The sequence below is a fragment of the Cyclopterus lumpus genome, chromosome 2, assembly GCF_009769545.1.
Source record: "Cyclopterus lumpus isolate fCycLum1 chromosome 2, fCycLum1.pri, whole genome shotgun sequence".
NCBI classification, from domain to species: domain Eukaryota; kingdom Metazoa; phylum Chordata; class Actinopteri; order Perciformes; family Cyclopteridae; genus Cyclopterus; species Cyclopterus lumpus.
In genome coordinates this window covers 11,073,030-11,098,554 of record NC_046967.1, presented here as the reverse complement: position 1 = coordinate 11,098,554, position 25,525 = coordinate 11,073,030, and the positions used below count along the sequence as shown (strand labels likewise).

At 43.9% G+C, this 25,525-nt stretch overlaps 5 protein-coding genes across 14 annotated transcripts; 3 read left to right on the top strand and 2 right to left on the bottom strand.

Moving 5' to 3' along the window:
* LOC117742776 (OX-2 membrane glycoprotein-like) lies at positions 1-3,690 on the top strand. 3 transcript variants are annotated; one of them, XM_034550410.1, is made up of 6 exons: positions 1-106; positions 879-1,217; positions 1,304-1,591; positions 1,671-1,800; positions 1,892-1,972; positions 2,197-3,690. In XM_034550410.1, exons 1-6 carry the CDS (start codon positions 52-54, stop codon positions 2,312-2,314), a joined length of 1,011 nt encoding a protein of 336 aa, XP_034406301.1. In that variant the 5' UTR covers positions 1-51; the 3' UTR covers positions 2,315-3,690. The 3 variants fall into 3 exon arrangements, with proteins under 3 accessions (XP_034406301.1, XP_034406309.1, XP_034406315.1); XM_034550418.1 differs by having other exon boundaries at positions 2,085-2,272; XM_034550424.1 differs by lacking the exon at positions 2,197-3,690 and having other exon boundaries at positions 1,892-1,983.
* LOC117742692 (OX-2 membrane glycoprotein-like) lies at positions 2,928-10,336 on the top strand. 5 transcript variants are annotated; one of them, XM_034550305.1, is made up of 7 exons: positions 2,928-3,031; positions 4,187-4,293; positions 4,441-4,764; positions 5,131-5,460; positions 6,515-6,799; positions 7,244-7,345; positions 9,829-10,336. In XM_034550305.1, the coding sequence occupies exons 2-7, from the start codon at positions 4,224-4,226 to the stop codon at positions 9,831-9,833; spliced, it is 1,116 nt and encodes a 371-aa protein (XP_034406196.1). In that variant the 5' UTR covers positions 2,928-3,031; positions 4,187-4,223; the 3' UTR covers positions 9,834-10,336. The 5 variants fall into 5 exon arrangements, with proteins under 5 accessions (XP_034406196.1, XP_034406171.1, XP_034406180.1 ...); XM_034550280.1 differs by having other exon boundaries at positions 2,954-3,031; positions 4,072-4,293; XM_034550289.1 differs by having other exon boundaries at positions 2,971-3,031; positions 4,161-4,293.
* Positions 10,337-12,452: 2,116 nt separating this feature from the next.
* Positions 12,453-15,500, bottom strand: LOC117742947 (B- and T-lymphocyte attenuator-like). 3 transcript variants are annotated; one of them, XM_034550640.1, is made up of 6 exons: positions 14,794-15,500; positions 13,886-14,015; positions 13,698-13,776; positions 13,551-13,592; positions 13,157-13,253; positions 12,453-12,993 (listed from the first exon to the last, which is right to left on the bottom strand). In XM_034550640.1, exons 1-6 carry the CDS (start codon positions 14,867-14,869, stop codon positions 12,920-12,922), a joined length of 498 nt encoding a protein of 165 aa, XP_034406531.1. In that variant the 5' UTR covers positions 14,870-15,500; the 3' UTR covers positions 12,453-12,919. The 3 variants fall into 3 exon arrangements, 2 of the variants coding, with proteins under 2 accessions (XP_034406531.1, XP_034406521.1); XM_034550630.1 differs by having other exon boundaries at positions 13,698-14,015; XR_004611062.1 differs by lacking the exon at positions 12,453-12,993 and having other exon boundaries at positions 13,173-13,253; positions 13,391-13,592; positions 13,698-14,015.
* Positions 15,501-15,579: 79 nt separating this feature from the next.
* On the bottom strand, positions 15,580-18,336 carry LOC117742840 (B- and T-lymphocyte attenuator-like). 2 transcript variants are annotated; one of them, XM_034550494.1, is made up of 6 exons: positions 17,773-18,336; positions 16,683-17,000; positions 16,536-16,577; positions 16,311-16,430; positions 16,194-16,228; positions 15,580-16,101 (listed from the first exon to the last, which is right to left on the bottom strand). In XM_034550494.1, exons 1-6 carry the CDS (start codon positions 17,846-17,848, stop codon positions 15,775-15,777), a joined length of 918 nt encoding a protein of 305 aa, XP_034406385.1. In that variant the 5' UTR covers positions 17,849-18,336; the 3' UTR covers positions 15,580-15,774. The 2 variants fall into 2 exon arrangements, with proteins under 2 accessions (XP_034406385.1, XP_034406391.1); XM_034550500.1 differs by having other exon boundaries at positions 16,743-17,000.
* Positions 18,337-19,220: 884 nt separating this feature from the next.
* Positions 19,221-25,161, top strand: LOC117742924 (splicing factor U2AF 35 kDa subunit-like). The gene is made up of 8 exons (XM_034550583.1): positions 19,221-19,321; positions 20,434-20,521; positions 20,708-20,774; positions 22,969-23,018; positions 23,551-23,649; positions 23,801-23,934; positions 24,679-24,771; positions 24,854-25,161. The coding sequence occupies exons 1-8, from the start codon at positions 19,278-19,280 to the stop codon at positions 24,981-24,983; spliced, it is 705 nt and encodes a 234-aa protein (XP_034406474.1). The 5' UTR covers positions 19,221-19,277; the 3' UTR covers positions 24,984-25,161.
* Positions 25,162-25,525: the final 364 nt, after the last annotated feature.

Genomic DNA, 25,525 nt, shown 5'->3' with positions numbered 1-25,525 from the left:
AGCACTTTCACTTTCACAATTTCTGGGAGTAAATTTGAATCATTAGACAAAATGTCGGAGCGTGAATTCTTCCGTTTTCTTTGTGCGGTGGGATTCTTTCTCAAAGGTGAGCAAGAGGAGATACCGTGAGCTACATCCTGCACGTGTGATTTAAAGTCTAGTTATGTTTTTGGCAGCTATGTGATTATAAAATATTCTATTCGGGTCGGATTCAGTTGTGTCAATATTGCTATGTTCAAAAACCTTTGAGTGGAGCCGAAGAAATGTCCGTAGATGAACAAGTATGATAAAAAGTGTTTTTAAGAGCCAAATACGGTGTTGAAAATACATTTGCTAATCTGTATCTATAATAAATTAAATCCTTATCGATGTCAGGTGTTGGACCCGGAAGGGCAAAGGGACTCAGGTAATGGATTCTACCAACTCCTGTTACAATCCCTGGGTTTCCCTTCCCCCCACCCAGCACCAAGGAATGAGCACACTTAGTGGAATGTTTGGCAATATACTTTATTTGGGTCTCTGCTCTTTTTATTTATTTATTTAACCTTTATTTAGCCAGGCGAAACAGATTAAGAACAAATTCTTATTTACAACTGTGGCTCTGCCGGTCCCCTGCTCCATCTCCAACACACCTGATATAGGGGCAAGACACATTACCCCTGATCCACTGCAGCTGAGCCTGACCACGCCCCAGACACCACATGGAGGCTTGCCAAGAGCTATCTACTGTATATATTTTGTCTTTTCCATAGAGATAGGTATTGTTTATGTAATTGAGCTCAGCATGTTGGTGACTCCGTGAACAAAGGTACCCTCTCTCTTGTGTGAAGTGGATTCTGTGGAGTATCTTTACGATGCACACGTTGTGTTTCCTGCAGGTCAAACCGCTCTGGTCCAATCACAGCACACTGTGATGGCGGCCGTCGGAGACAGCGCCTGCTTGACCTGTCGGCTGATGCAGTTTAAAGATGTCCTGCAGGTCACGTGGGAGAAAATCTTACCGGAGGGGAAGAAGTATCTCGCCACTTCCTTCAAATACTTTGGTCAGAAAGTGAGCCGTGAATTTAAAGGAAGAGTGGAGTTTAAAGATATCGACCTGCACAACAGCTCCATAGTAATCATGAACGTGACGGACCAAGATAAAGGATGCTACCGCTGTTTGTTTAACACCTACCCTGATGGTGCTCTCACTGGGACAACATGCCTCCATCTCTACGGTGAGAACCCAGCTGCGTTATCTCAGACACTTCCATGATCCTCTGTCTATTCTGTGATCTCACCACTCGTATGGTTTTTCTTCCAGAGCTGCGTGAAGTCTTTCTACATGTCAGAGAATCACACGCTGCTGAAGAGGTGGTTGTGTCCTGCTCAGCCACAGGTCGACCTGCTCCCACGGTAACACTGACTGTCCCTCACTACAACTCCACCAGCTCCACCAACGCCAACGGCACCGTCACCGTCACCGCCACAGCTGTGCTGCCTCGTCTCCACGTCAACAGCTCGCGGGTTGGATGTGCAGTGCGAGTGCTCTCTGGTCCTGAAACAGTCGTGTCTGAGGTGGTCCCTGAGGTCAAGCAGTCGCCCGCTGATGGTGAGACACACTCCTAAAGACACGGATTCATAGATTGATGAATACCGTGGAGCTCATGTCTTTTGGTTTTATTTCCCAGGTGATGATGTGGAATCTGGATCTCATCACAGATGGACCATTGGGAGGGTGGTCGGGGTCGGGGTCTGCGTTGCTGGTGCTGCTGGTGCTGCTGGTGCTGTTACCTTCATGGTCTGCTGGTACCAGAAGAGGTAACTTTTAATTTGAACTCATCACCTTCCTTGTATGAATACCGGTTTCTCACAATTAATATGCGGTAATGACGGATCCAAATCTTTTCAGACAAAATCCACAAAGGAAAACGTCGGACCTTCTCACATCCATACGTGTGAGATCCTATGAGAACAATAAAGACATTCAGGAGTAAGTCAATTCATTCATTTTTTATTCTTTTTCCTTTGTAAAAACAATTCAGTCCAATGTGTCTAATATGGGGCTTCACTTTTCTACTTGTTTGCTAACTTGCTTGAACCAGGATACCGAGGAGTGATGCACATTACTCTGCATGGACCGCTGTGTTTACTCTGCATGTTTATCCACATCACTGTTGTTCTCAATGATTTCTGAATAACTGTTTTCATCCGAAGGCCCAGAACACCTTTCATGAATCCAGAGAACAAACCCCTACTACGGACGTCTACTGCAAAGGATAAAAACAGCTCGCACCCAAAATCATCTGTGAAAGGAAAAACTCTTGTTTTTTAGTACCACAGGATAACCCACAAGATTGAAGAGCCAAAACAAATGCTGCGGAAAAGTCCTGAAATCCTGATAGAGAACTTGTCTTTACAGTATTCATGTTTATTTATAATAATTACAGCGGATCAAAAGGATTCATGTTTACAGTAGTTTAGTTTTTTTTAAATAATAGTTTTTCTAATAATTCTCAACATGAATCTACGAGCCTTACTGCATTTAAATATTGAATGTGTATGATTCTTGTGTTAAAGCAGCATTAGAAAAAGGGTCAGCAGAACACACCTCCAATACAAAGTTATATCATCTAATAGTCAAATGTATGGACTTTGAATCATGTTCATCATTTAACAAAATAAGGGTTTTTGTGCAAATTAAAGTATCTTAAATGACTTAAGGAGCTGCATGTGACAAACAGAATAATACTGCAGTCCAAACACCAACAGAGGAAGACACCCTCGATGAAATGTCCATAACTGTCAGCGTGCTGCAGGTTTTAAGCAGCAGATGCACCACATGGCCGCTAGAGGTCCTTTTTTCCTCAAATATTCCTCCGAAGAGTTGACGCTGTTTTGGGGGAAATCAGGGACCGAAACGCCGCAGCAGGAAACCCGACGCAGCTCGGTGGTAGTTTGGTGGAGTCTCCTGCTCCAGTCTGTCCTCACCTGAAGACCAGAGAGCCCCTCAAAGCTCTGGGAGCTCACGGTGTCTTTCACCTGTCTGCCGGTATGTTCCGTCTTTTATTCTGAAAGGGTCTCAATTTTAGTGGCTGCAAATATCGAGTTTAAATGTGAGTAAACTTTCTTTCTTTTTTTCATCCACAAATGTCAACACACCTAAATTAGTTAAGTTAGTTTTTTTTTCCATGGTGACAGTTTCCAGGACCTGTCCATGAAGATATGGATGTGTTAACAATTTCATTTATTTCTCCATATAATTAACCCTATAATATACCAGTATCATATCATGATCGTACTCGAACTAAATTAACTGTAACTGTTCCAAAAAAAATGTAAATGTCAGTTTATCAGGCTGTAGAAAAGCTTTACTATGTATTTTTTTATTGCATTGTTATTGTTATCAGACCTGGCAAGATACAGATTTACGACTACAACATTGGCTGGATTATTTTGTCCCCCTCACCACTAATCAATAAATCTCACTATCACCTGTTCTCTGGGACTGAACCAGCTGATGTGCACATCTGGAAGTTTAGGGGCCATCGTTCAGGATCTGGGTTGCCAGTCTGGTTTCAGTCCCTCTCTTTGTGAACATTATATCTTTAGAGCCTGGAGATTTGCAGTGAGACATCAGTGGAGCTTTTGTAGTGTAAAGCGTGATTTAACTGTCCAACGGGAGCATGCTGCATGCTGCATGCTGCATGCTGCATGCTGCATGCTGCTTGCTGCTTGAAGCCAGATGGTTGGACCTGTAAATGAGCACAAGACGCCCATAAAGCTCTGAGGTCTGGACCTGGTCTGTCTTGTGGTTTTTAGGCGGTTTGTTTGAGTCACATCAAAGACCAGTTGATATAGAGAAGTGGTCTGAGAGTAAAATTCGGACATCTTCTACACAGACTGTGATGTTTAACACACACACACACACACACACTGTCATTTCTTTGACGTCAGAGGTTCAGGTATTGATTTTGAAATCTCGAGGTCGCCGCTGTCTAGACATCAAAGTGTGGCAGCTTGTTTTGCTGCTCTCTGACAGTGTTGGTGTCTCAGCCCTCTGACAGTGTTGGTGTCTCTGCCCTCTGACAGTGTTGGTGTCTCAGCCCTCTGACAGTGTTGGTGTCTCAGCCCTCTGACAGTGTTGGTGTCTCAGCCCTCTGACAGTGTTGGTGTCTCAGCCCTCTGACAGTGTTGGTGTCTGCAGCTGCAGCGCGTGAGTTGGTAACCCATCTCAGTGTGCCATGTGCGGACCTGCCTTGTCCCTGTGTCTGCTGCTCTGGATGGCAGGAATGGGAGTTTCCAGGACGCGAGGTACGCTCTTGCATCCATTTGGTGCCTTTTTGGTTTGGGTGAGAGAGAAAGATCTGACTTTAGTGAGTTCAGTTGCCTTGGTACTGCCTTGGGAACTATAGACGTACAGTAGATGACATCGAAATGCCACATGGTCTCTGACCTCAGGTCAGGTCACGGCTCCCGCCAGTCTGAGGGCAGAGGTGGGTCGGCCCCTGCTGCTCGGCTGCAACGTCACCACGGAAGCCGGCGAAACCGTCCAGCAAGTGCGCTGGCTCAACAGGCACGAGAAGGTCCTCCTGGCGTACCAGCCGAGCGCACCGGTGCGCGTCAGCCATCGGGAACCCGACGTGCAGCTCACCGCCTCCCACGACGACGCCAGCTACATCACCATCGAGAGGGTGCGGCCCGATGACGAGGGCTGCTACCGATGCATCTTTGATGTTTACCCCAGGGGCCCGCTGGAGGGCTCCACGTGCATCCTCCTCACTGGTCAGTTCAAATCTGCATAATATCATGTTTGTTTTGGGATTTTGGTCATCTGAAAGAACACGTTATCTTCTATAACATCTGAACCTTTTTTAGGGTCGCACTAGACCCCTGATGAGACAGGAAGTAGGCTGAGGTTTGAACTAGCAGACCACCCACCCCGCTAGACATGGCACTTCCTGTTGTTGCTAATAAATGTGCACACACATTTTTACCAAACCCAGACTCCTCCTGTTGGACAGAAACCGTCCTGCAAAGTGTTTCTTGCACAATTTGAGGCCAGCATAAATTTCACACACGTCCAACACACAGTCATCTTCATTTCCCTCGATATTAAGATCAATAACAGGAGCGTTCCCTCCATCTCAGGTAAAGTGCGCCTGGAGGGCAACCAGACGGCCGTGAGCGGGATGCCGGCCACCCTCTCCTGCTGGTACAACCTCCCCGACAGGGTGCAGCAGGTGCTGTGGAGGAAGACGGCCGAGCAGGGCGACACCACCACCGTGGCCTCCTTCGCCAAGGGCGGCCACCAGAAGACGGAGGAGCAGCACAGGGGTCGGGTTAGCTTGAGCCGAACCCTGGGCGACACCCGGCTGACCATCAAGGCGGTCCGGACGGAGGACGAGGCGTGCTACACCTGCGAGTTCCACACGTTCCCGGACGGCACCAGAAAAGACACCGCCTGCCTGTTTGTTTACGGTGAGCACCTGCGGCGCCGTCTCTTTCCTCCTCGATGTATTTGCTCTGCATGGCGCTCCCCTCAGCCTTCTCAGGTGACGCCATCGTAAATCGGATTGAGCTCATTTTGGAACATATGATGAATTCTTCCACTTGAAGATTAAACACAAATACATAAAAGTCAACAGGAAAATACATACAGAACAGCTTTAAAACTATATTAAATTGTATCAGAGTAATTTGCTTTTGATTTTGAAATTTGGGGAGCTTTTAAGAAACCTTTGGGATTATTTTCCTCTGGATCTTGACGCGTATTGTACTGGAGATATACTATAAGCTGAGAGGAAACGTGTGTGTGTGTGTGTGTGTGTGTGTGCGTGTGTGTGTGTGTGTGCGTGTGTGTACATCCCGGACGTAGCTCAGCAAAGGGAAAGGAAGCTCTGTGAATAAACAAACCCTGAGTGCAGAGTTTCTCGAGTGGGTCATTAAACCGCCGTTTAGGTGACGGCGCGTCAGGACCCTCGCCAACGCTAAGCCCCTCCCCCTCACCCTGCCAGACAGGTGTGAACCTCAACGTTAAAGAGAGCACGACCTTTCTGAGACTCCTAGAAGCCGTCAGCAAACATTCCAGGAGTGTGAGTGACTGTTGATCTTATGTGTGTGTGTGTGTGTGTGTGTGTGTGTGTGTGTGTGTGTGGGGGGGGGGGGGGGGGGGGGGGGGGTAGACAGAGGGAGGGGAAAGGGGTGATTAAATTCAGGAGAAAGCCCATGGGGATGAGTGGCTCACTGTTTCCCTAGACACAAGGCCTCAGTGTGTGTGTGTGTGTGTGTGTGTGTGTGTGTGTGTGTGTGTGTGTGTGTCCTTCGCTCTGCTAAACAAGCTTTGTCTCAACTGACAGAAGATCCAGACGCACAAACACAACAACACAGAGTGAGTTAAAGCTGCTTTGCTTCTGTTGTCTGGCGGCCAGTCGGAGGACAACCTGTGTCGCTGTGTACAAAACAACATGTGCTCAATTTTACTGACGTAAAAAATCAAACAAGCGGCCACTGAACACGGTCTTTCTCTCACCAGTTTTACCCAAACCGGAGGTGAGTACCGTGACCTCGTCCTCGGGGGTCACCGAGGCCAACTGCACCGCCCAGTCCCGACCCGCGGCGGAGATCATGTGGAGCGTCGTCGGGGACAACCGAACACTCGGACCGCCCACTCCCGCCGCTTACGACCGGGGCGACGGCACGACGGTAGTGACGAGCACGCTGTTCTTCCAGTCGGCGCTGCGCGACGAGCTGTCCTTAAAGTGCATCGTGCACCACCCGGGTTTGGAGAAACCCTTGACGGTGCCCCTCAACACAAACGGTGAGGAGCTCATAGGTCCTGTTCCAAAGAGTCCAATTGCTACGGTAGTTGGAAGTCACTCGTGCAACGACCTTCCCGTAAAAGTGAAATGAAAAAATGTGCAAAAAGATGTCCCAAATGGGACAGAGCCCATAGATCAGCTGTTACAGCAGAACCAGAACCAGGCCAGAAGTAAATCTGCGTACCAAAGGGTCTCAAAATGTGTAGGAACCAGTTATATTTCACATTCTTGGGTAGAGAAAGGCCTTTTATTTTCCACGTGTGTGTATTCTATTTTAGTCTCTGGTAATTATGGCTGCTTTGATGGGTCCTGAATCCTGCAAGAAGGACTTTTTTCACATAAGAAGGTCGTTATTCTGGCACCGAAGCACCTAACATGTTTAGTCCAGATGTCATAAAACATAAACAGTGTTGTGTGTGTGTGTGTGTGTGTGTGTGCTGCAGTGGGTCCAGCCATGGTCATCGTCCTCTCGGTGTGCGGTGTGGCAGCGGTCCTCCTCCTCTGTCTGTGTGTGTGTCTCTGCAAGTGCTTCATCTGTACCGGCGGTGAGTCACCTCCCACATTCATTCCTTCGCTCACTCATCCGACTTGACGACGGTTCCTGTCATTTCTTTACAGTTTACGTGGCGGTGGATGTTTTGTTTTCAGGCTGCCGGCAGCTCTGGGAAAACGTTGGCGAAGAAAGTGAAAAAGAGGCACTTTGAGTAAATCCTAAACTGTTCCAGAGAAAACTGAGGTTGTTGTGGTCGGCGGCTCTCGGGAGCGACTGTGAAACAGGCTGAGTGTTTAATGATGAAGCTTTTCTTCATCGCGGGACAAACACACTAGAAGCTGATACGCAGCGCATTGTTTGTCTTGTGGCCAAGTTTTGAGAGCCTCTTGTCATTGCAGTGATTGTGATGAAGTATTTCTACTGGTTACATAAACATGGAGCATTTAGCAGCTATGAATAGAGCTGAAAGGAGGTCAAATGTTTGGACGTCTTGGTCCATCTGGTGCACACAAACTGATGTTGCTCCATAACGGCCGGATGAGTAAGTAAGAAACTGATTTGTGTTGTCATTGAAAAGAATATTCTCTGTTTTCACAATAATCAACTTTTAATAAACTGCACACGAGTTAAGGTTGTGAGATAAAAACACAGACAACTCCCGGACCGGAGTGAACGAACTATGAATACCTCACGTTGCTCTGAAAACACTCAAAAGGTCAACTCGCCCACACCGAGCTGGCATTGCTGACTCATGTGTCATAAACACCTTTTCCCTTTAACATCCCGTTAACACCTTTCCCACAATCCTCTCCGCGAGGTCGTGGAAACAGTGCCGTGCCAGCGTAATGTGGACCACAGCCCAGTCAGCCCCCTTTTATCTTTTTAAAGGTTCGGCCCACCGAGGAGAACCAAAAGTTGTATCGCGGCGACGACAGAAGCCTTGGCTGAGGTTGAAGGTCAGAGCGGTCACACGGATATACAGGATTTGGAAATGCACTATTTGTGAGCTAAACGAGAGTCATACGAGAAATCCCAACTAACTTTTCCTCATCCTTTCGCGGAAACCCTTAAAAGGTTTCTATAAAGTTCTTCTCGAGCAATTCATTTCCCCAAAAAGATTTATGAGTTTCCTTCCTGGTCTTTGTTTTCATACGCCCATTTTCCTGATGTCTCCAAGACGCTTTAATTCCTACTTTATTCGTCACCTCCCAATGTCGAGCTCCAAATCCCTCGCCCTCAATCGCTCTGTCACATCCCAAAACGTTTAAGGGGTCAGTCTTGTCATCTTAAATACAGTACTTGCATGTGATTGATGGTTTTGTGTTGAACCCGGAGCTTTTCTCAAAGCGTCTGTGGGATATTCTTGGAATAGACGGCAGCTGGTCGTCACTGCAAAAAAAAATATAGATTTTCTCCCCGTTCGAAAAAGTCCTCACTTTCAACTCCGTGGATCCTGAGGAGAATACCAAGTGGTTGTGAGTTAGCGACAGATGAAAAGAACCTCTTTTCGCTGTCTAAGCCTCGAGGAGGAAGATAACAACCCTCGACTGTACACACACACACATACTGTCCTTCTCGGTCTGGGCTTGGCTGAAGTGGCCTCGGGAGCACAGGCTTTTTACTGTGATGTGGTTCAGATCTCAGGCTGCGATGCCTCGGGTCCTTCTTTGGAGCAGACTTCCTTCATCTTGTCATATCTGTTGAGGCATGGCATCACGCAGACAGAGAGCACACCTCTGATCTCTCAGGATCCGAGCCATCCAAATCGATATTAGCAGACGATGAAAAGAAAGTGCGGGGAGTCTGTGACGTTGAACCGCGAGCCGACCACAAAAAGGGGCCTTTTGTGGTCGGCTCGGAAACCAGTGGGCGTGATTCGCCCCTTCAATCGCGGCTGGGAAGTAGGGCCGAGGTTCTTCCAGTAAAATCCTGCTCGTCTATGTTGTTGTTTTTCTTTCGCCGTGGCCGTGTTCGAGATGTACAGACGATATACGGAACAAGGGAGTTCCCCTCAGATAAGAGGCATTTGTTCATGAAAGACGATGTTTTCTTTCGGGTGGCACCTTTAATCTGCCGCACCACAGGAAGCACGGGGGGAGGGGGGGCAGAAATGAACCGAACACCCAGATTAGACATAGAAAAACCTACACAGGATGACAGTGACACCTGCTGCTCGCACAGCACTTTCTTTTTCTTTCTTTTTGCGTAGGAAAATGCAACCTCCGCCCACGACGTTATGGTATTTAGAAACTGTCGTTCTTCTCTGGTTTCGGCTGCAAGAACAACATTGATTTTCTCATTATTTATTGCCGGCCATATAAAAGATGATTTTTCGTCCTGTTAGCATTTAGCTGCTAGCGTCTTTTTAAGATGTTGGAGAAGATTACGTTTTGTAATACTGTAACTTTCTGCTTTTGGAAACTAATCTATACAACCTGATCTCACGCTGCTCCTTCAGGAGGCGAGGAAATGAAACGTTGAGGGAAGTTTCCGACCGACTAACAGAGTGTCTTTTCTCTCTTTCTCTGCGTCCAGACTGATTTGGAGGCCCGACGTCACTGCTGCTTTGATGAAGGTCCAGCGGCGCTCTGAGCCATGACCTCGCTGCTCAGCCCCGTGCCCTCCAGCTCAGAGAGCAGAGGGAGGGAACAAGGGAACAAGGGAACAAGGGAACAAGGGGACAGGGAACAAGGGACTGAGCCAGCGTCATTTACCGCAATGTCAACAGAACTAAAACCATTATGTCATGCTACACGTCACACTTACAGTATAAAGGGGTGTGTGTGTGTGTGTGTGTGTGTGTGTTGTGGCATTCTTGTTACAGTATTTCATGACTTACAGAGACTTATTTGTGACAATATTAATGTAGGCCGACATGGGCTGTGCACAGCAATATAATTTAATCTCATTTATCAGGAGAAAATATTTTTCTAATAACAATTAAACACCGTTGTTGGATGTTATTTCAGTAATTATCTGTATATAAGGATTAAATGTTAATAAATTCCTACATCGAAGTTAAATAAATCTACCTGCTGTTTCATTTTTTTCTTTCAGTAATAATAATAATCACATTTTAGCATCTGTAAGATTGAATATCTAGTTCATTGTACTCAGAAATTTAAAGTGGATCAGAAATAAAACCTGAGACTATTTTGTTTCACTGCTTTAAAAATATCTTTTGGAGATATTGATTATGAATTCCAAATGTTTTCCTCTCCAATAATTCCTTTAAAAACTCTGTAAGCAGCTTGTATGGAGACTGTGGGTGTACAGCAACCACGACGTTACGCAATAGGAAGCTCATTTCCTTCACAGCCCACTCCAGTGACTTTACTATTTCCCTCTCAGACCTTAAGAGTGACAGACCGGCGTCTTCATGCCTTTTTTATATAATCATATAATCATCTGAACAACACATTGCAAAGTCATTGTTTGCATGAAATTAAAGCACCGTATGAGTTCAACCTCAATTGTTTTTTATTGTTCCTCATTTGATGCTTTTGAAGGTCACACATAATCAAATATCTGTGACTCTGAGACACTGAAAAAGAGCTTGACCACTGGCGTTAGTTATAATAGCTAAAAGTAATGGACACATTGTTAAATTATATCAGATAAAGGGTGAAAAAGGCTTATCTGGAGGAAACCGTGCTGTATTTTGATTGGACTTCACATTAAAAAGCACTGTTATGTTTTTAAATGTTTATTTTGAATAATGATTAAAGTCATTACTTGACTTTTTCCTATAACTGAATTCATCCTGTTTTGGAAATGAACTCTAAATTGAACCATTGTAACGTTTTCCCCAAAACATCTTTCATGTAAATAGACATTTTGTTTCCCCTCACAGTTTCCACAAACCACACAAAGACAGGAAAGGGTAAGTAGTCCCTTTGTTACTCGTAGCACATTTATTTTATTTTTCGATTTAAAGCAAATAATTGGACTCTTGACAAAAACAGGGGGGCTTATCTGGAGGAAACTGCTATCCTTGAGTGGACTTCACAATAAAATCCCTTTGTCTTGGTCCCTCGGTGGCTTTACGGAGACACGCTGGTCAGAAATATTAATAATATTATAAAGTATGGTTCAGAATCCAGAGTTTTTACTCGTATACCACTAGATGGTGACCATGTTTGATTTGCTTTAAAGTGAGTTCTCCCATCCAGCCTTAATCAAGTATACTGTATATATATATATATATATATATATATATATATATATATATATATATATATATATATATATAGATATAGATATATATATATATATAGATAGATAACGTCATTGCATGCTAGATTTCAAACATATTATAGGAAGAGAAAGCATCTGTCCACTCTCTAAGATGTTCTCTTTCTCTCTCTCTCTCAGAATTTTTATTTTGCATTCCGCTATCTTTTGATAAAATAATGATTTCTCATTGTCTACAACGGGCACTTTGTTGTCCCGATGAAATGCTTCGTGACCTTTCGGAGGCAAACTTCCCACGAGGAGGGAGGCCCCCCGTGGAGAGTCAATGTAGTCGGGTTTCAGTCGGAAGTGAAAGGTGCCATTTCCCCCGTCCGCCTGCTCCGTGCTTTCCCACCAGTGTCAACCCGGCGGTATTGCAGCTCCTCCTGCAACAACATCAGCATCAAAGCTAATTAAGTTCCCCAGAGGATAACTCCTAATGACTTTGGTAAAATATCACTTATCAATGTGTGCTACTTCAGTTTATAGCCAAATGCATGCCAAACAAATGAAATTCCCATCATTTCTAATTACTTCTAATCTGCATGCTAAACTTGATGCGTTAGCATCGAGCTACACGCAGTGCTTTGCTGAAGGCCTCACTCGTAGTCTTGTTGTTAAATAGTTTGCTCACCATCAGCTCACGTGCCTCTTGAGTCAGGCTTAATGTGTTAATGCACATTTTAACCAATGGATTTCCATGACTTTTCCATGACTTTTCCAGGTTTTCCATGACCGTACGAACCCAGCTAAATTAGCCTGCAAAACGTGTCTTCTTTACTGTAAAACAACCTCCAGCGTAAGTGTTTGCATATGTGACTTGTGGTTTAATTCTGCTTCCTGTCTGTCGGTCGTCAGTCAGTCAGCACAACAGACCAGAGGTGCTAACAAAAAAACACACACGCACACACATTAGTGTAGACAAAGAGACCTTTTAAAAGAGGATAGCTGCACAAAACGTGTGAAAACAGATAGTTACACCTTGACAGGAAACATAACTATTTACCTGTACATGTGTTGCATTCTGCACACACGCACACACACACACACGGCAAGATCTCAACAATGGTGGTTTCTCATGTGAGAAATGTCACTTCTGTGCGATTGCAGCTCAATTAAAAGTGAAGAGTCAGTCTACAGCAATATTCAATGTTATCGCCACAGTAAACACATCATTATCGAGAGAAATCTTCATATTTTGTCAACATAAAAACCTATAAAAAAAGCATGCTACATAAAAAAAAACAAAGCATAGTGACAAAGCCATTTTTTGAGAAACACAGATCAGTAAATATGTGAATAAATCAGATACAAGTGGCTCGTAATCTTGAAACGAATGCAATGAAATGTTTGGATATGAATCATTTTAACTTAGCGGATGGATTCCAAGGCACTACTCAATGTTTTCATAGATATGAGAGGAAGGCCCTCCCATCATGGGACGGCTCGGCGTTTCCCTGGATGTTCCTGCACAATTCGATTGAAAAAAGAAAGATTAGTTATTGTTCCCATACTTATTTTAGTGAATATGTACTGTATTGTGTATTAATTGTGGCTTTTTTATACGGTTTTGTTTGTCAGATTAGACCTCCGGCAGGAAGTCTGCTGTAGAAATCCAAATAATTCTCACCTGCAGCACGACGCAACACATACAACGAATATGATGACGACAAACACGGCGAGCCCGACAGCACGGAAAATGAAGGGCCAGAAGTGGTCCTCAGGCACTGGAAGGTAAAAGAGGACATTTTGCATCCAATTTCGGACATGTGTTAAGAAATGTTTCATGTGTAACCGCGATGTCATTGTGAGGGAGTGAATTAAGCTCCTTTAGCCAACGTGGAAGTCTCCAATGTGAGATCACCTGAAAAGCATTCAGAATGTTTATCCACCCCTCAAAAGGGATTTCAATCACGTTATTTGGGAAACAGTGAAGGCTTCTAAATGATTCAGTGGAAATATGAGAACACAGGTTTCTTCAGTCAGGATGCATTACTGCACAACCCTCGAGAGTTCATACTTACACGTGTCGTTGTTCTCTGTAACATTGGCAGGCTCTCCAACACCTACAAGACAAAGCACATGCAATGCTAATAAGTCTTACTGATACAAAGATGGAAATGTTCCTTTATTATTGATTATTGATGCATTACTCTCAAGGTGTCACTCACTGTCGATAGAGACGTTGATGTGGTGGCTGCCACTTCCTCCACTTTTACACTGATACACACCTGAGTCGTTTCTGTGAACCTTTAGAAAGATCAAAAACGTTGTCCCCACGAAAGACTTTAAAGGTTTCCACTCAGTTTTAATGTGACCGCTGACGCTGACACGGACGTCAGTCGTCCCACATTTGTACCAGGAGACCGGAGGCGGGGCGTCGCTGCAGAATTCAACTGTGCAGTTAATCCGAAGCTCTTCTCCCACGACCGCTTCATAAACCGTGTTTTGACGGACTTTGACTTCAACTTCACAATCTGGATGTTCATCTGCAAAAGGAAGAAAACAACAACAAAATGCATACATGAAAAGGTTAATTCATCCTTACTTTACAGTTTACTGTGTAACTTATATATCTATTATGCTCATTAGGCCCCAAAAAAACACTGCAAAAGGAAGAAAACAACAACAACAAACACAAACAAGTATTTCAAAAATCTGTCTGTAGGTCACAGAAACAGCTGTATGGGGTTTTCATGCTGCAGCTGTATGGAACTGAAGATTCAGGTCTTCCTGGTTGAAGCACTTTTTCATTTTATTTAATTGTTTTGTTAGTTCTGGCTAACTGAAATCCACCAAATTAAAGGGGTCTGCTTTAACTGGATGTTAGAGTTTGGGTCTTGGAGCCGAGGTTGGGATCGTGGGTCTTCTCAATGGAGGAGGTCAAAGCGAAGCTAATTGTTATGTGATGTCTAGTGGTTGAAATGTAAATAATGAAAAGTATGGCGAACATTTTCCATCTCTAGAAATCCTCCTGAGGCGCAAACAATGACCGAAAATCATCAAGGAACCAATTTCTTTAAATTCTGGCAGTTTTATTGGTTTTCTTTCGTCGTTGACTGCAACCACCTTCGCTTTCATTCTACTTTATTTCCTTCTTTAAGCGTAATGCTGCGCCGGTATTTGGGCGTGCTCTTTATTTAAACAAATACAAACGTTATAATCTTTAACATGCAAGCCACCTGGTTCCTATCCGTGAGAACGTTACTTTGAGACAGAGAGACAAAGACCTGATTGAGCGATGAGGACCGACTAACACGAACTTACCGTCAGCATCCAGCGTGAGGACGAGCGCCACAAAGATGGACACGCGGAGGATAATCGGGCAGCAGTCGGGTCTCATCGTGGGAAAGAAACCAGCTACGACTTCTGTAAACTATCAGTGAAGGTCTGCTAGGTGTCAACGTCAAAGGCATGTGGTTTACTTCACTTCCTGCTTCTGAGCACCGTGGTCTTACACTACTCTTTTTTTTTTTTTTTTACCTCTCTTCAACTGAATTTTGAGGGTCTTTCTGTAAACATTTGTGGCTTGAAATCAAACACGCGGAGACACGTTATGTTATTTCATTGCATGAAAATGACGAGGTCATTATTACATTCTCGATTTCACAGTTTGAGAAAAACACAGTCATTATAATAAGAATTACGAAAGGTGGATTAGTCATTCATATTGTCAGACGACGGTGAGTCACTGGTTATTATGGTACAGTCTGCAGGCTCGTGAAAACCATTACTGTTATCAGATATGAGGTTACTCGACAATTCAAGTCATGGCCGAGCATCAGCACGAGGTCACAGTTTTAACCCACAGTGGAGCGAAACATTCAAACCCAGATCGCAAACAAACCGATATTAGTTGAGACTCTCACATCATTTAGTTTATAAGAGAAGGAGCTGCTTTCAGCCCTCGTGTTAGAGGATTCAGTATTGTTCTTGTCAACAAATCCAATAAAATACCAACATCCAGCTGCCAACTCGTTGACCCCCCCCCCCCCCCCCCCCCCCCCCCCCCCCCTCTCTCTCTGAGTGCATTGGTTCTCACAGGAAACAAAAAACTTCTTTTTTTTTAATGGTGCACGAATGAATGTGTTGTTACATTTGTTTTGAAACGGGATTTCCCCAAAACACGGTTTGTGAATTTCCAGCAAAGAATTTAAAGTATCGACGACATTTTGAAGATGCTAATTTTAGCATTGGGCACATCTTTGGAGGCGCAGGTAGATTGAGAGCTCCTCGGTGTCCATCGGCCTAGCGTGAGATGTCTTTGTCTTTGAAGTGATTTAGTCTCGTGGGTGACGGTTCTTTAACACGGATAGCCGCGTACTCTGACGCCTCCTTGCTCGGCCTCCACGGCCGAGCCGCCGCTGGAAGCCGATGGTTGAGAGCAGCGTACACGACAGAACCCCCGACTTCCTCTCTCAGCCAGTCGTACGCGTGCTCGTTGCCTCCCGGTGAAGGCACCTCGTTGGGCTGTGAGGGCGGGGTCTTCCCCCGGCTCGACCTCCGGGACGGCGGCGGCGGCTGAAGGCCGCTGGCGTGCGAGGCGGGTCGCTCGACCATGGGGATCGCCGTGTACTGAAGGAAAAAATCTTGCGTTCAAAATGTTTTGAAGAGTTAACAACGAAGAAAAAGGGGCTGCGGAGGTTTAAAATGAACCTTTCTCTGACCTGATTCTCGGTTTGCTTCTCTTTCTTTGATTTCCCTGCATGGGGGACATGTTTTCTGAAGTTAGTCACTCTTTTTAAAGTCACAATCATGTCCCGTGTACTTACTCAACGACTCACCTTCACACCCTCGCATTGACACGACCGACATGATTATCACGATGATGACGAACGCCCCGACCCCTGCAGCAGAGTACACGTACAGCCACGTATATCCTTTGGGTTCACGAGTTGTTCCTGCTGGAAGACGTTAATGGGAATGCGTTGAATCTTCAGTAATAAAGTGTTAGAAGAGTATAGATTCAAATGAAGACATAGAAAGCCAGTGCGATAGTTTATTCTTACACGTGTCGTTGTTCTCTGTAACATTGGCAGGCTCTCCAACACCTACAAGACAAAGCACATGCAATGCTAATAAGTCTTACTGATACGAAGATGAAAATGTTCCTTTATTATTGATTATTGATGCATTACTCTCAAGGTGTCACTCACTGTCGATAGAGACCTTGATGTGGTGGCTGTCACTTCCTCCACTTCTACACTGATACACACCTGAGTCGTTTCTGTGAACCTTTTGAAAGATCAAAAACGTTGTCCCCAGGAAAGGATTTAAAAGTTTCCACTCAGTTTTAATGTGACCGCTGAAGCTGACACGGACGTCAGTCGTCCCACGTTTGTACCAGGAGACCGGAGGCGGGGCGTCGCTGCAGAATTCAACTGTGCAGTTAATCCGAAGCTCTTCTCCCACGACCGCTTCATAAGACGTGTTTTGACGGACTTTGACTTCAACTTCACAATCTGGATCTTCACCTGCAAAAAGGAAGAAAACAACAACAAAATGCATACATGAAAAGGTTCATTCATCCTTACTTTACAGTTTACTGTGTAACTTATATATCTATTATGCTCATTAGGCCCCAAAAAAACATGTGGTTATTTCATGTGGACTATTTATCTATTGAATCACCAGAAAACATGCTATATTGTGGCCAGCCAAGTAAGAATATGATATTATATCGTAAACAACAATACCAACAAAAGGTCGTCGGTGTTTGTTTCTGCACAACATGGGTTCATTGAAGAACAGAGATGAACAGCCCTGTTTTAATGGTTTATTTAGCTATTTTTATTAAGGTAACTCTCTATATATTTCTTCCTCTTTTATGTTCGTATGCAATCTCTCATAGTTTCCATTAAGTTCCCACTTCACCTAAAAGTAGCTCTTTTTTTTTGCATCTGAAACCGACATTAGCGGTTATTTTTTTACGTGTCAGTTCAACAAAAATTCACTGTCGAATTTACAGACTTTTAAAGACGATTAAGATTATATTCTTGAATATTCGAGGAGGAATAACACGCTGTGACTTTCACACCTTACTGACCTAACACGTTGTAAACTCTATTATTACATCATTTTAAAGGTGATGCCCTCTGCAGAAACCAGGCCTCCAACCGTCGCCAGACAATTTGGACTTTTTAGTCCAATGGCTTGATTAAACAAACACATGGCAGACCACAGAGGAGGGGCAACACTGTGCACAAATACTGAGACTGCACAATATGACCAAATATAATAACTCACCGTCAGCTTTTAAGGTGAGAAGCATCCCTGCCAAGATGAACACGTGCAGGACGGTCCAGCGGTGCTTCGGCCTCATGATGCCTCGGTCGTAGCTAGTATGAAATGTTCCTCCGAGCGCCTCATTATTTGGTTAACAAAACAGAGAAGTGCTGATGTTGAAGCCACTACGACGCATGCTGCTTCCTCTTTCTAGTGCCTGCTCGCTCCCTTGCTACCTCTGCCTCTCTGCCCCTTAAAGAATAGGCGGTGAGTGCACTGGAGGTGAGAAAAGGTCGCAGGGTGGGCTTGCTTCTCTCTAAATGTTGCAGGTCCGATGCAGTAAAACATCTCAGTTTGGGAGGATCCCACAATTCCAGATGTTTAACTGGCTACAAAGCAAAGATCTTTTCTCTCTCTCACATTAGCTCTCCTTTCATATCCGAGTCTTGTTTCAGTCCGTGCACCTCGACAGTGACTTCTTGATTTCACTCTCTCGAAGCTGACTTCCTCCACCCTCTCCCATCCTTTTCATCTTCACCATCTGCATCTACTGCAAACTTGTGCGGCCTCGTGCACGGCAGTGTGGTTTCAATGGAGGGTGCACGGCGCACTGAAAGGAAGACGGAGACACTGTGGCCTCTGTAAAGGTCCAATCTGTCCTGCGTGTGTGGTTGCTATCGGGCAACAACATCAGCCTGTGGACTGCTTATTTATCAATGAGTCTGCCTCATTCAGGTTTAAAGAACGACTACACAAATTGTACACACAAAGTTCTGTTTATTTGTCACAGACTTGCTAGCTTGTCTTCTGTGGCTCTCTCTTAAAACTCTTAAAAAGACTGGATAAATATTCCAATAAATGCTCTGCATTCAAAATGTATACCCACATAAAAGTACATAAGCAGTAAAAACATTTAGACCCACCTTCAACACCTCTAACAATGCATTATATGAGTTTATTATGTTTTTCATATAAAACCTTGCTTTAGCAGATAATTGTAGTGGAGTGAAATTAGACTATAGAGACATATTTAGATCCTTTACCTAAGTACAAGTAGCAATACTTCTTTTATTAATCAGCAACATGTAATCAGGGTAGTTATACTATTATATAATGTTATCACAGATGCCTTTAGCTATGATAGGATCCCTACTTTATACCCTTAGCATTTCATCTGTGTCTCTGCATCATCTTATAAGCAAAATAAAACAGGTAGGCTCCCTCACATTTGTTCTTGAATAGTACTTGATGAACTTTACATTATTGGATACACCTGTTGTTCAGTACAGGTGTATATATATATTATTTAAAAAATAATAATTTTAGTGATATCTTGTTTCGATTCGCGCAATGAGACAAGGGGGATTATTTGAGATAATAAGAAAATCAATGTTATAGATTTTCCAGAACAACAGCGACACCGCGTGGCGTTCGGTGTCCAGTGCACGTTGTTGGATGGTGGCGACTGCGCAATCGCACTACTTCTACGTAATGACGTCGAGCCCTACGTCTCCAACGAGCCGAAAATGGCGGAGTACCTGGCGTCCATTTTCGGCACAGAGAAAGACAAGTAAGTTTTATTTAATATGTATCGCACCCGGCGCATAAACGACGAACGTTACAAGAAGTAACGTGTGCGGCTGCGCGTCCTCGGCGCCAGCGGGACTCAGTTTGCAGCCGCAGCGCCGCTGAACGCCGCGGTCGAGCTAGCGTTAGCTACAGGAAGCTAACTCCGAGCTAACGCGTTGAATGAAACTCGGCGAACCCGCAGCTGCTCTGCGCTGACGGCGTGCGCCCAAAATGTGTTGTTTTCCTGTTGGTTACTACATGCGTGAATATCCCGAGCACGCTTTGTTTATTATTAAATAGCTAATTAACGTGTAATCAGCTCGGTTAATCAACGAGCTGGGGTGGCGGAGTGACGTTAGCTCGCAGGTTGTGTTGTTCCGTTTCACCGGTGGAGAGCAGCAAACTGCGTCCTGCACACGACCTACTGTCTGCCGCCTGGTGTGTTCACGGTCTATTGCTGTCTGCAGTCTGGTGTGTTCACAGTCTATTGCTGTCTGCAGTCTGGTGTGTTCACGGTCTATTGCTGTCTGCAGTCTGGTGTGTTCACGGTCTATTGCTGTCTGCAGTCTGGTGTGTTCACGGTCAATTGCTGTCTGCAGTCTGGTGTGTTCACGGTCTATTGCTGTCTGCAGTCTGGTGTGTTCACGGTCTATTGCATTAGACAAGAAACGCATTACAAAATATAAATAAATACAGTATTGATATAATTTAACGCCCAAAGACACGAATAGTTGATATTGTCTATTTCTAATGCATATAGGTAGGTCACATGTTGCCTGATGTAAATGATTCCTCTGGCACATAGAGATGCACCGTTATCTAAAATATATTATAAACACGTTGGTGAACTACGCCGTTGCCATGGTGCCCTAAATTACTCATTAGTGCATAAAACCCACAGCTGAAAATAGTCCCAACCAATATACTCTACTCCAAATACTCTTTTAAGGCAACTTTTTCACAATAATACAGATGTGTTTGTCCTGTTGGTCGGGAGAGAGAGAGAGGGGCTTGGAAAGCGTTGAGAAATGTTCCAACACATTGTTGTTTCATGCAAAACAGTAACCGAGCCAAATCAAACAAACATGATGGGGTTTTTTTCTTCTTTTCCAGGGTGAACTGCTCCTTTTATTTTAAAATTGGCGCTTGCAGACATGGAGACCGCTGCTCAAGATTGCACAACAAACCAACCTTCAGCCAGGTGAGGATCCCATCATCGTGTTTCCTCCTAGAATAGTGCATTTCAGTTATTGACATATTACTGTTTATGGTAAAGGGGCTGCATGCTTTACTGCAAGGAGCTTTTCAATCACTTTCTTCTCAGGATGTCGTGCATAACTCATCAAAAGGAGTCTGATCACACGCCTCTTTGCTCTTTCTCCTGCAGACCATCTTGATTCAGAACATCTACCGTAATCCCCAGAACAGTGCACAGACGGCCGACGCTTCACGCTGTAAGTTACAAATTTGTCGGCGATCTCCCCTTTTTTTTGTTTTAACGTTTCCTAAACGTGGCGCTCTCATATAAACAACGGATGTTCGGTACTGCTTCAGCTCTGTTAACTGGAAATCCTGGTTGTGACCCTATTATCTCCCAAGTATCCCAAACCAAATATTTATCTATCCATCAGGCATTGCCTAATACCAACAGAAAGAAAACCTGCTTATGATTCTTCCGCTCTGTTTTTTAACCTTTTATTTGAGCCAAAACATAAACAGTACATACAGGCTGTGCTGGTTATGGTATAGAACTGTGTGTACTGTAAATCTTCTGAGTCCAGGCTCTCAGAGCTGCAGCAGTGCCTCGTATGCAGGTAAGTGTAACTGACTCGTGTGTTTTCCTCTGGGCTCCATATTTGAATTATACATCCAGGTAATTTTGAAGCATTGCACTCACTCATTGATATAAAAGACATTCGTAACTTCAGCATCACAAATGACTGTTGATCAGGTTTAAAAATAACTTTAAATATATATATAGTACCTTTAGACTACTTAAAGAACCATACGTTTTATTCTTTTAGTTTTGTGTATTTTTTTCTTGCATATCTTGAATGTTGCATGCAGGTGTGGTTGCGTGCATTTTACTCAGTTTTTAAATTCACTTCCATTCACCCTTTAATTATATAAACAAACCACTTTAGAGACTGATTAATTAGACGGTAAAAGTGTCCCATTATTGTGAATGAGTGGATTACAGTTGTGTTTTGAACAGTAAATGATACGGGTATAAAATCTATAATAAAGTTTGCTGTTTCTTATGATGCATTAATTAAAAACACGTTTAAAAGCAAGACAAACGTGGGCCTCTTCCATAAACCTTTCAGCTTGTATACAAATGTATGACCTCACTGTGTTTGAGTTTCTTTTTGTTTTTCCACTTCTACGGTGAGACTAAAATTCTTTTGACTTGTTTATGTATCTTGCTTAACTAATCAACATGTGCGCGTGTGCGATAGCCTCTAACATAAAATGGTAATTGGTCCAGTAATACACTCCAAGCCAAACAGCTGTAGCCCATTTCAAGCCAATTATCTGATTTATATTATAAAAATGTAAAACAAATGCTAAAAAGTAGAGGGAAAGAAGCGAGTATCTCAAAATAAACAGTGAGGGGTGCAGGCAATAAGCTTCTCTTCCAACAATAATAATAATAATAACAGAGTGGCCATTTCTGAGATTTCTAACGCAGTTTTATCCATCACATAAATAAAACCTGGAACTGACGACACCTAATACCTAAGGGCCGCAATTTACTGACAGAAAAAAACAAATCTAATCCTATATTTTTCCTCCTCAGCTCTTTATTTTGGTTGATTTATGTCACAGAAGTTTACGTTTTGTATTTCAGACCATTCCCCTCTTGAACATTTCCCTTCATAACCTTCAAAACTCTGCCCAGTCTGCTGATGGTTTACACTGTAAGTTCTCCCTTCATCTGCAGGACCCTCCAGCACTTACTGCACTTAATTTACTGTATCACACCTCCCCGTATGAATAGTAGGAACATATCCTCTAGAGATGTCTTAACCCTGGAGATAGAATAACAGGCCACGTGCTGTTCTGCATATTTCCCTGATTTAGCTCAATCTAACGTAGTATATCGTGCATCAATGTGCACATCTTTGGTGTCAGGTCCTTCATTTTACTGATGTGTTGCACTCCAAAAGGCGTAATTAACTTTCTGCTTCACGCTTAACAGTTTCACACTCGGTACACCATTTTTTTTTGCTTCTGATTCATTGAAGCAGGTTTCTGTCCTCAATGTAGGAAACTCTCATGTTACACGTGTTGTCATGAAGGAAGAATAAAAAAGTATTACGTCATGGTCCCTCTCACATGATGTACACATAGTTACACAAACAGATCTGCAACCCACTAACCAGGAGAAGAAGAAGAAAAAAAAACAGGGTTGAGCTTGAGGGTCTACTTTCTTTGAAATAGTCTGGGGAAAGTAACATGTTTACAGGAGTTTAATTATCATAGCAAGACGTATAATTTTTTTTATGTCGCCACAGTTAAAAATGTGTGTTTTTTTTGTTGTTTTTAAAAAAAAAAAAAAGCTACACGGCCCACTTGAAGACTTGTCTTTTTAGCCCCAGTGTCCATCTGGCGTCGCCTTGACTGTCCCTTGTTGACGTTTCGTAGGTGCCGTCAGCGATGTGGAAATGCAGGAGCACTACGACGAATTCTTTGAGGTTCGTGACCTTCATCCCACGCGTGGGACGATGTGATGTGAAAACGGGGTTATCTTTGTAGCAGAGCGCTGAAGCAAGAGTCATTCGGGAGCTAATATTTACACGGGAGGGATATGCAACAGCTGCTTTTACGTAGGAGAGGTTACCATGCTTTTTATTCAGTTTAGTGTTAATTATTTAGTTTTTTTCAGAGAGAGTTTATATCATTCTGTGGTGTTCCTTGATATTATAGTACAGAATGCAGATGGAGTCGACCTTTTTAATTGACTTGGTTTATCAGTCTTGAATATGGGGCCGAGGTCATTCCAGATAATCTGTTAACATTTCTCAGCTGCTTTTGAAATGGGGAAAAAAATGTGATGAATGGCAGGCAGACTTTTCGTACCCAATTAAAGTCTTAACTCTACAGAAAACGTGTTACGCCACAGTGTTAAATTTCCTTGTTAACGTCCATTTAAAACTGAGCAATGAGAGCCTGTTTACTTTTTTTATGTTCTGTTTTTTTTTTTTTTTCCTCTTATTTCTGATACAGGAGGTGTTCGCTGAGATGGAGGAGAAGTATGGCGAGGTGGAGGAGATGAATGTGTGCGACAACCTGGGCGACCACCTCGTCGGCAACGTCTACGTTAAGGTTGGTAATCGGTCCGAATGTATTCATGAGCGAGGCGGCGCTAATGCAATACAGATTTTGACAATTTGCAGTGTTATTGTTACTTTTCTTTCTCGCATAAATTGCCACAAGCTGTCCGTGGTTACCGTAAGACTGTGCTCTCTGCGTGTAGTTCCGCCGCGAAGAGGACGCAGAGAAAGCAGTCATGGACCTGAATAACCGCTGGTTCAATGCCCAGCCCGTCCACTCGGAGCTCTCCCCCGTCACGGACTTTAGGGAAGCTTGCTGCCGCCAGTATGAAATGGGGTGAGTGGCAGCTCGTCAGCATTGTGCTCTAATGCAATAAGTCCTTCTTTTTTTTCACACAATGATTGTGTCCAATATTTCAAAGCAGGAAACGCCTTACTGCACATTATACGTAACAGTGAAACTTCATGCAGCATTTTTGGCTCGTGTCCATTAGGATGTGTCCCAGCGTGTACGCTCATCGCCACTTCAGGTTCAGCAGGCTTCAGAATGTTGACAAGCAAGTCTATATAACCTACATGTGTCTTATTTATTTTATTAAGAGTGTGGCATCAGAAAAAGTAGCGATGGGAAAGGAAGAAAGTCCGGCGCTTCTCGGTTCACTTCTGCTACTCACCGTCTGGGATGGCTTCTGACATGATAAGGGCCTTAAGGAGGTTGCTTCACTTTGAAAGGACTGTTTGGTCAACTGTACACACTGCGCACAGAGGACCTCCAGCAGGGGAATCGGGGCCCTTCTGGAGATTGACTAGATAAGAAAACATGACAGCTGCATGGGCTCCATGCGAATTATCACATTTTTCCGTCCACTGTCCTTGCACTGTGGGAGGAAACGTGTTCTTTTCCTTTGACTCCCTCAGTGTTTTTCCATTTAATCGGTGGGTTGTTTGCTCTACAAGTGATAGGACAAACTAGTGTGTGAGAGTGGATCGGGGGGGGCGCGGGGGATAAAGATCATATGTTCTACTTGGTGGACTTTTGCTTCACCACATGCATGTTTAACCCGACCCTGTCTTCCTACAGCGAGTGTACCCGAGGTGGCTTCTGCAACTTCATGCACCTGAAACCAATTTCGCGGGAACTTCGAAGGGACTTGTACGGCCGGCGCAGGAAAAGGTATGCGGAGATATTTCAAAGCTTAAAATTCACGGGATTTGTCGATTTTTTTTTTAAAATACTTTTCATCTCTCCCAACCAGGAACCGCTCGGGATCGCGTTCCCGGGAAAGACGCTCCCGCTCTAGGGAACGACCGCCGCCGCCGCCGCCACGGCGTGAGCGCGACAGGCCGAGAAGGTCGGGGGACCGAGAGCGCTCCGGAAGGTTCTGAAAGAAGCCGAGACTGACCCGATGTCCTACCGAATCCCTCCCTCCTAACCCCAGCAGTGATGACAAAGTTATTTTCTTTATTGGTGACTCGTTGGAAGTGTTTTTCTTTTATTCCCTTTTTTTAAAGACAAGCTTGTGTCGCTTTCTCAATAAAACAGATTTGTAATTCTGCACTGGCACCGCTTGTTTATATGAACGTGAGATTGTTTCTTATGGAAAGGGCTGATTATTGGTCAACTGGATGCAACACGACAAACATGAGTCGAGTTTGTGTGTCAACAATGAGTGGTTATAATTTTTATGGCATCTTAATTCAAAACCGTGTACTTTGAAAATGTTTAGTCTCGCATAAAGACGTTAGAGCCGAATGATTATCCAAATGTCTTATCCTGTTTTTGGAAAGACGTGTATATTAAAATGTACTTTATTAAACCGTTGATGGTCATTTGCTTCTCGAAATGAGCAGCAGTTATTTTTCATATGATCAATCGTCACCTCTCATTACTCTTAAATTTGGGTAGTCTTTAAACTGATCTGTGATCA

Excerpts from the sequence above, each read along its gene's own strand:
- LOC117742692 (XM_034550305.1), top strand. The coding sequence starts at position 4,224 with ATGTGCGGACCTGCCTTGTCCCTGTGTCTGCTGCTCTGGATGGCAGGA. Across the intron at positions 4,294-4,440 it reads GGGAGTTTCCAGGACGCGAG|GTCAGGTCACGGCTCCCGCC; the intron begins GTACGCTCTTGC and ends CTCTGACCTCAG. Across the intron at positions 4,765-5,130 it reads CACGTGCATCCTCCTCACTG|GTAAAGTGCGCCTGGAGGGC; the intron begins GTCAGTTCAAAT and ends CCTCCATCTCAG.
- LOC117742840 (XM_034550494.1), bottom strand. The coding sequence starts at position 17,848 with ATGAGGCCGAAGCACCGCTGGACCGTCCTGCACGTGTTCATCTTGGCA. Across the intron at positions 16,431-16,535 it reads TACAGAGAACAACGACACGT|CAGGAACAACTCGTGAACCC; the intron begins GTAAGAATAAAC and ends AACGTCTTCCAG. Across the intron at positions 16,229-16,310 it reads GTCAATGCGAGGGTGTGAAG|GGAAATCAAAGAAAGAGAAG; the intron begins GTGAGTCGTTGA and ends TCCCCCATGCAG.
- LOC117742924 (XM_034550583.1), top strand. The coding sequence starts at position 19,278 with ATGGCGGAGTACCTGGCGTCCATTTTCGGCACAGAGAAAGACAA. Across the intron at positions 19,322-20,433 it reads TTCGGCACAGAGAAAGACAA|GGTGAACTGCTCCTTTTATT; the intron begins GTAAGTTTTATT and ends CTTCTTTTCCAG. Across the intron at positions 23,650-23,800 it reads TCGGCAACGTCTACGTTAAG|TTCCGCCGCGAAGAGGACGC; the intron begins GTTGGTAATCGG and ends CTCTGCGTGTAG.
- LOC117742776 (XM_034550410.1), top strand. The coding sequence starts at position 52 with ATGTCGGAGCGTGAATTCTTCCGTTTTCTTTGTGCGGTGGGATTCTTT. Across the intron at positions 1,592-1,670 it reads CAAGCAGTCGCCCGCTGATG|GTGATGATGTGGAATCTGGA; the intron begins GTGAGACACACT and ends TTTATTTCCCAG. Across the intron at positions 1,801-1,891 it reads GTCTGCTGGTACCAGAAGAG|ACAAAATCCACAAAGGAAAA; the intron begins GTAACTTTTAAT and ends AAATCTTTTCAG.
- LOC117742947 (XM_034550630.1), bottom strand. The coding sequence starts at position 14,869 with ATGAGACCCGACTGCTGCCCGATTATCCTCCGCGTGTCCATCTTTGTG. Across the intron at positions 14,016-14,793 it reads CCTCACGCTGGATGCTGACG|ATGAACATCCAGATTGTGAA; the intron begins GTAAGTTCGTGT and ends TTCCTTTTGCAG. Across the intron at positions 12,994-13,156 it reads TGTGTTGCGTCGTGCTGCAG|GAACATCCAGGGAAACGCCG; the intron begins GTGAGAATTATT and ends CGAATTGTGCAG.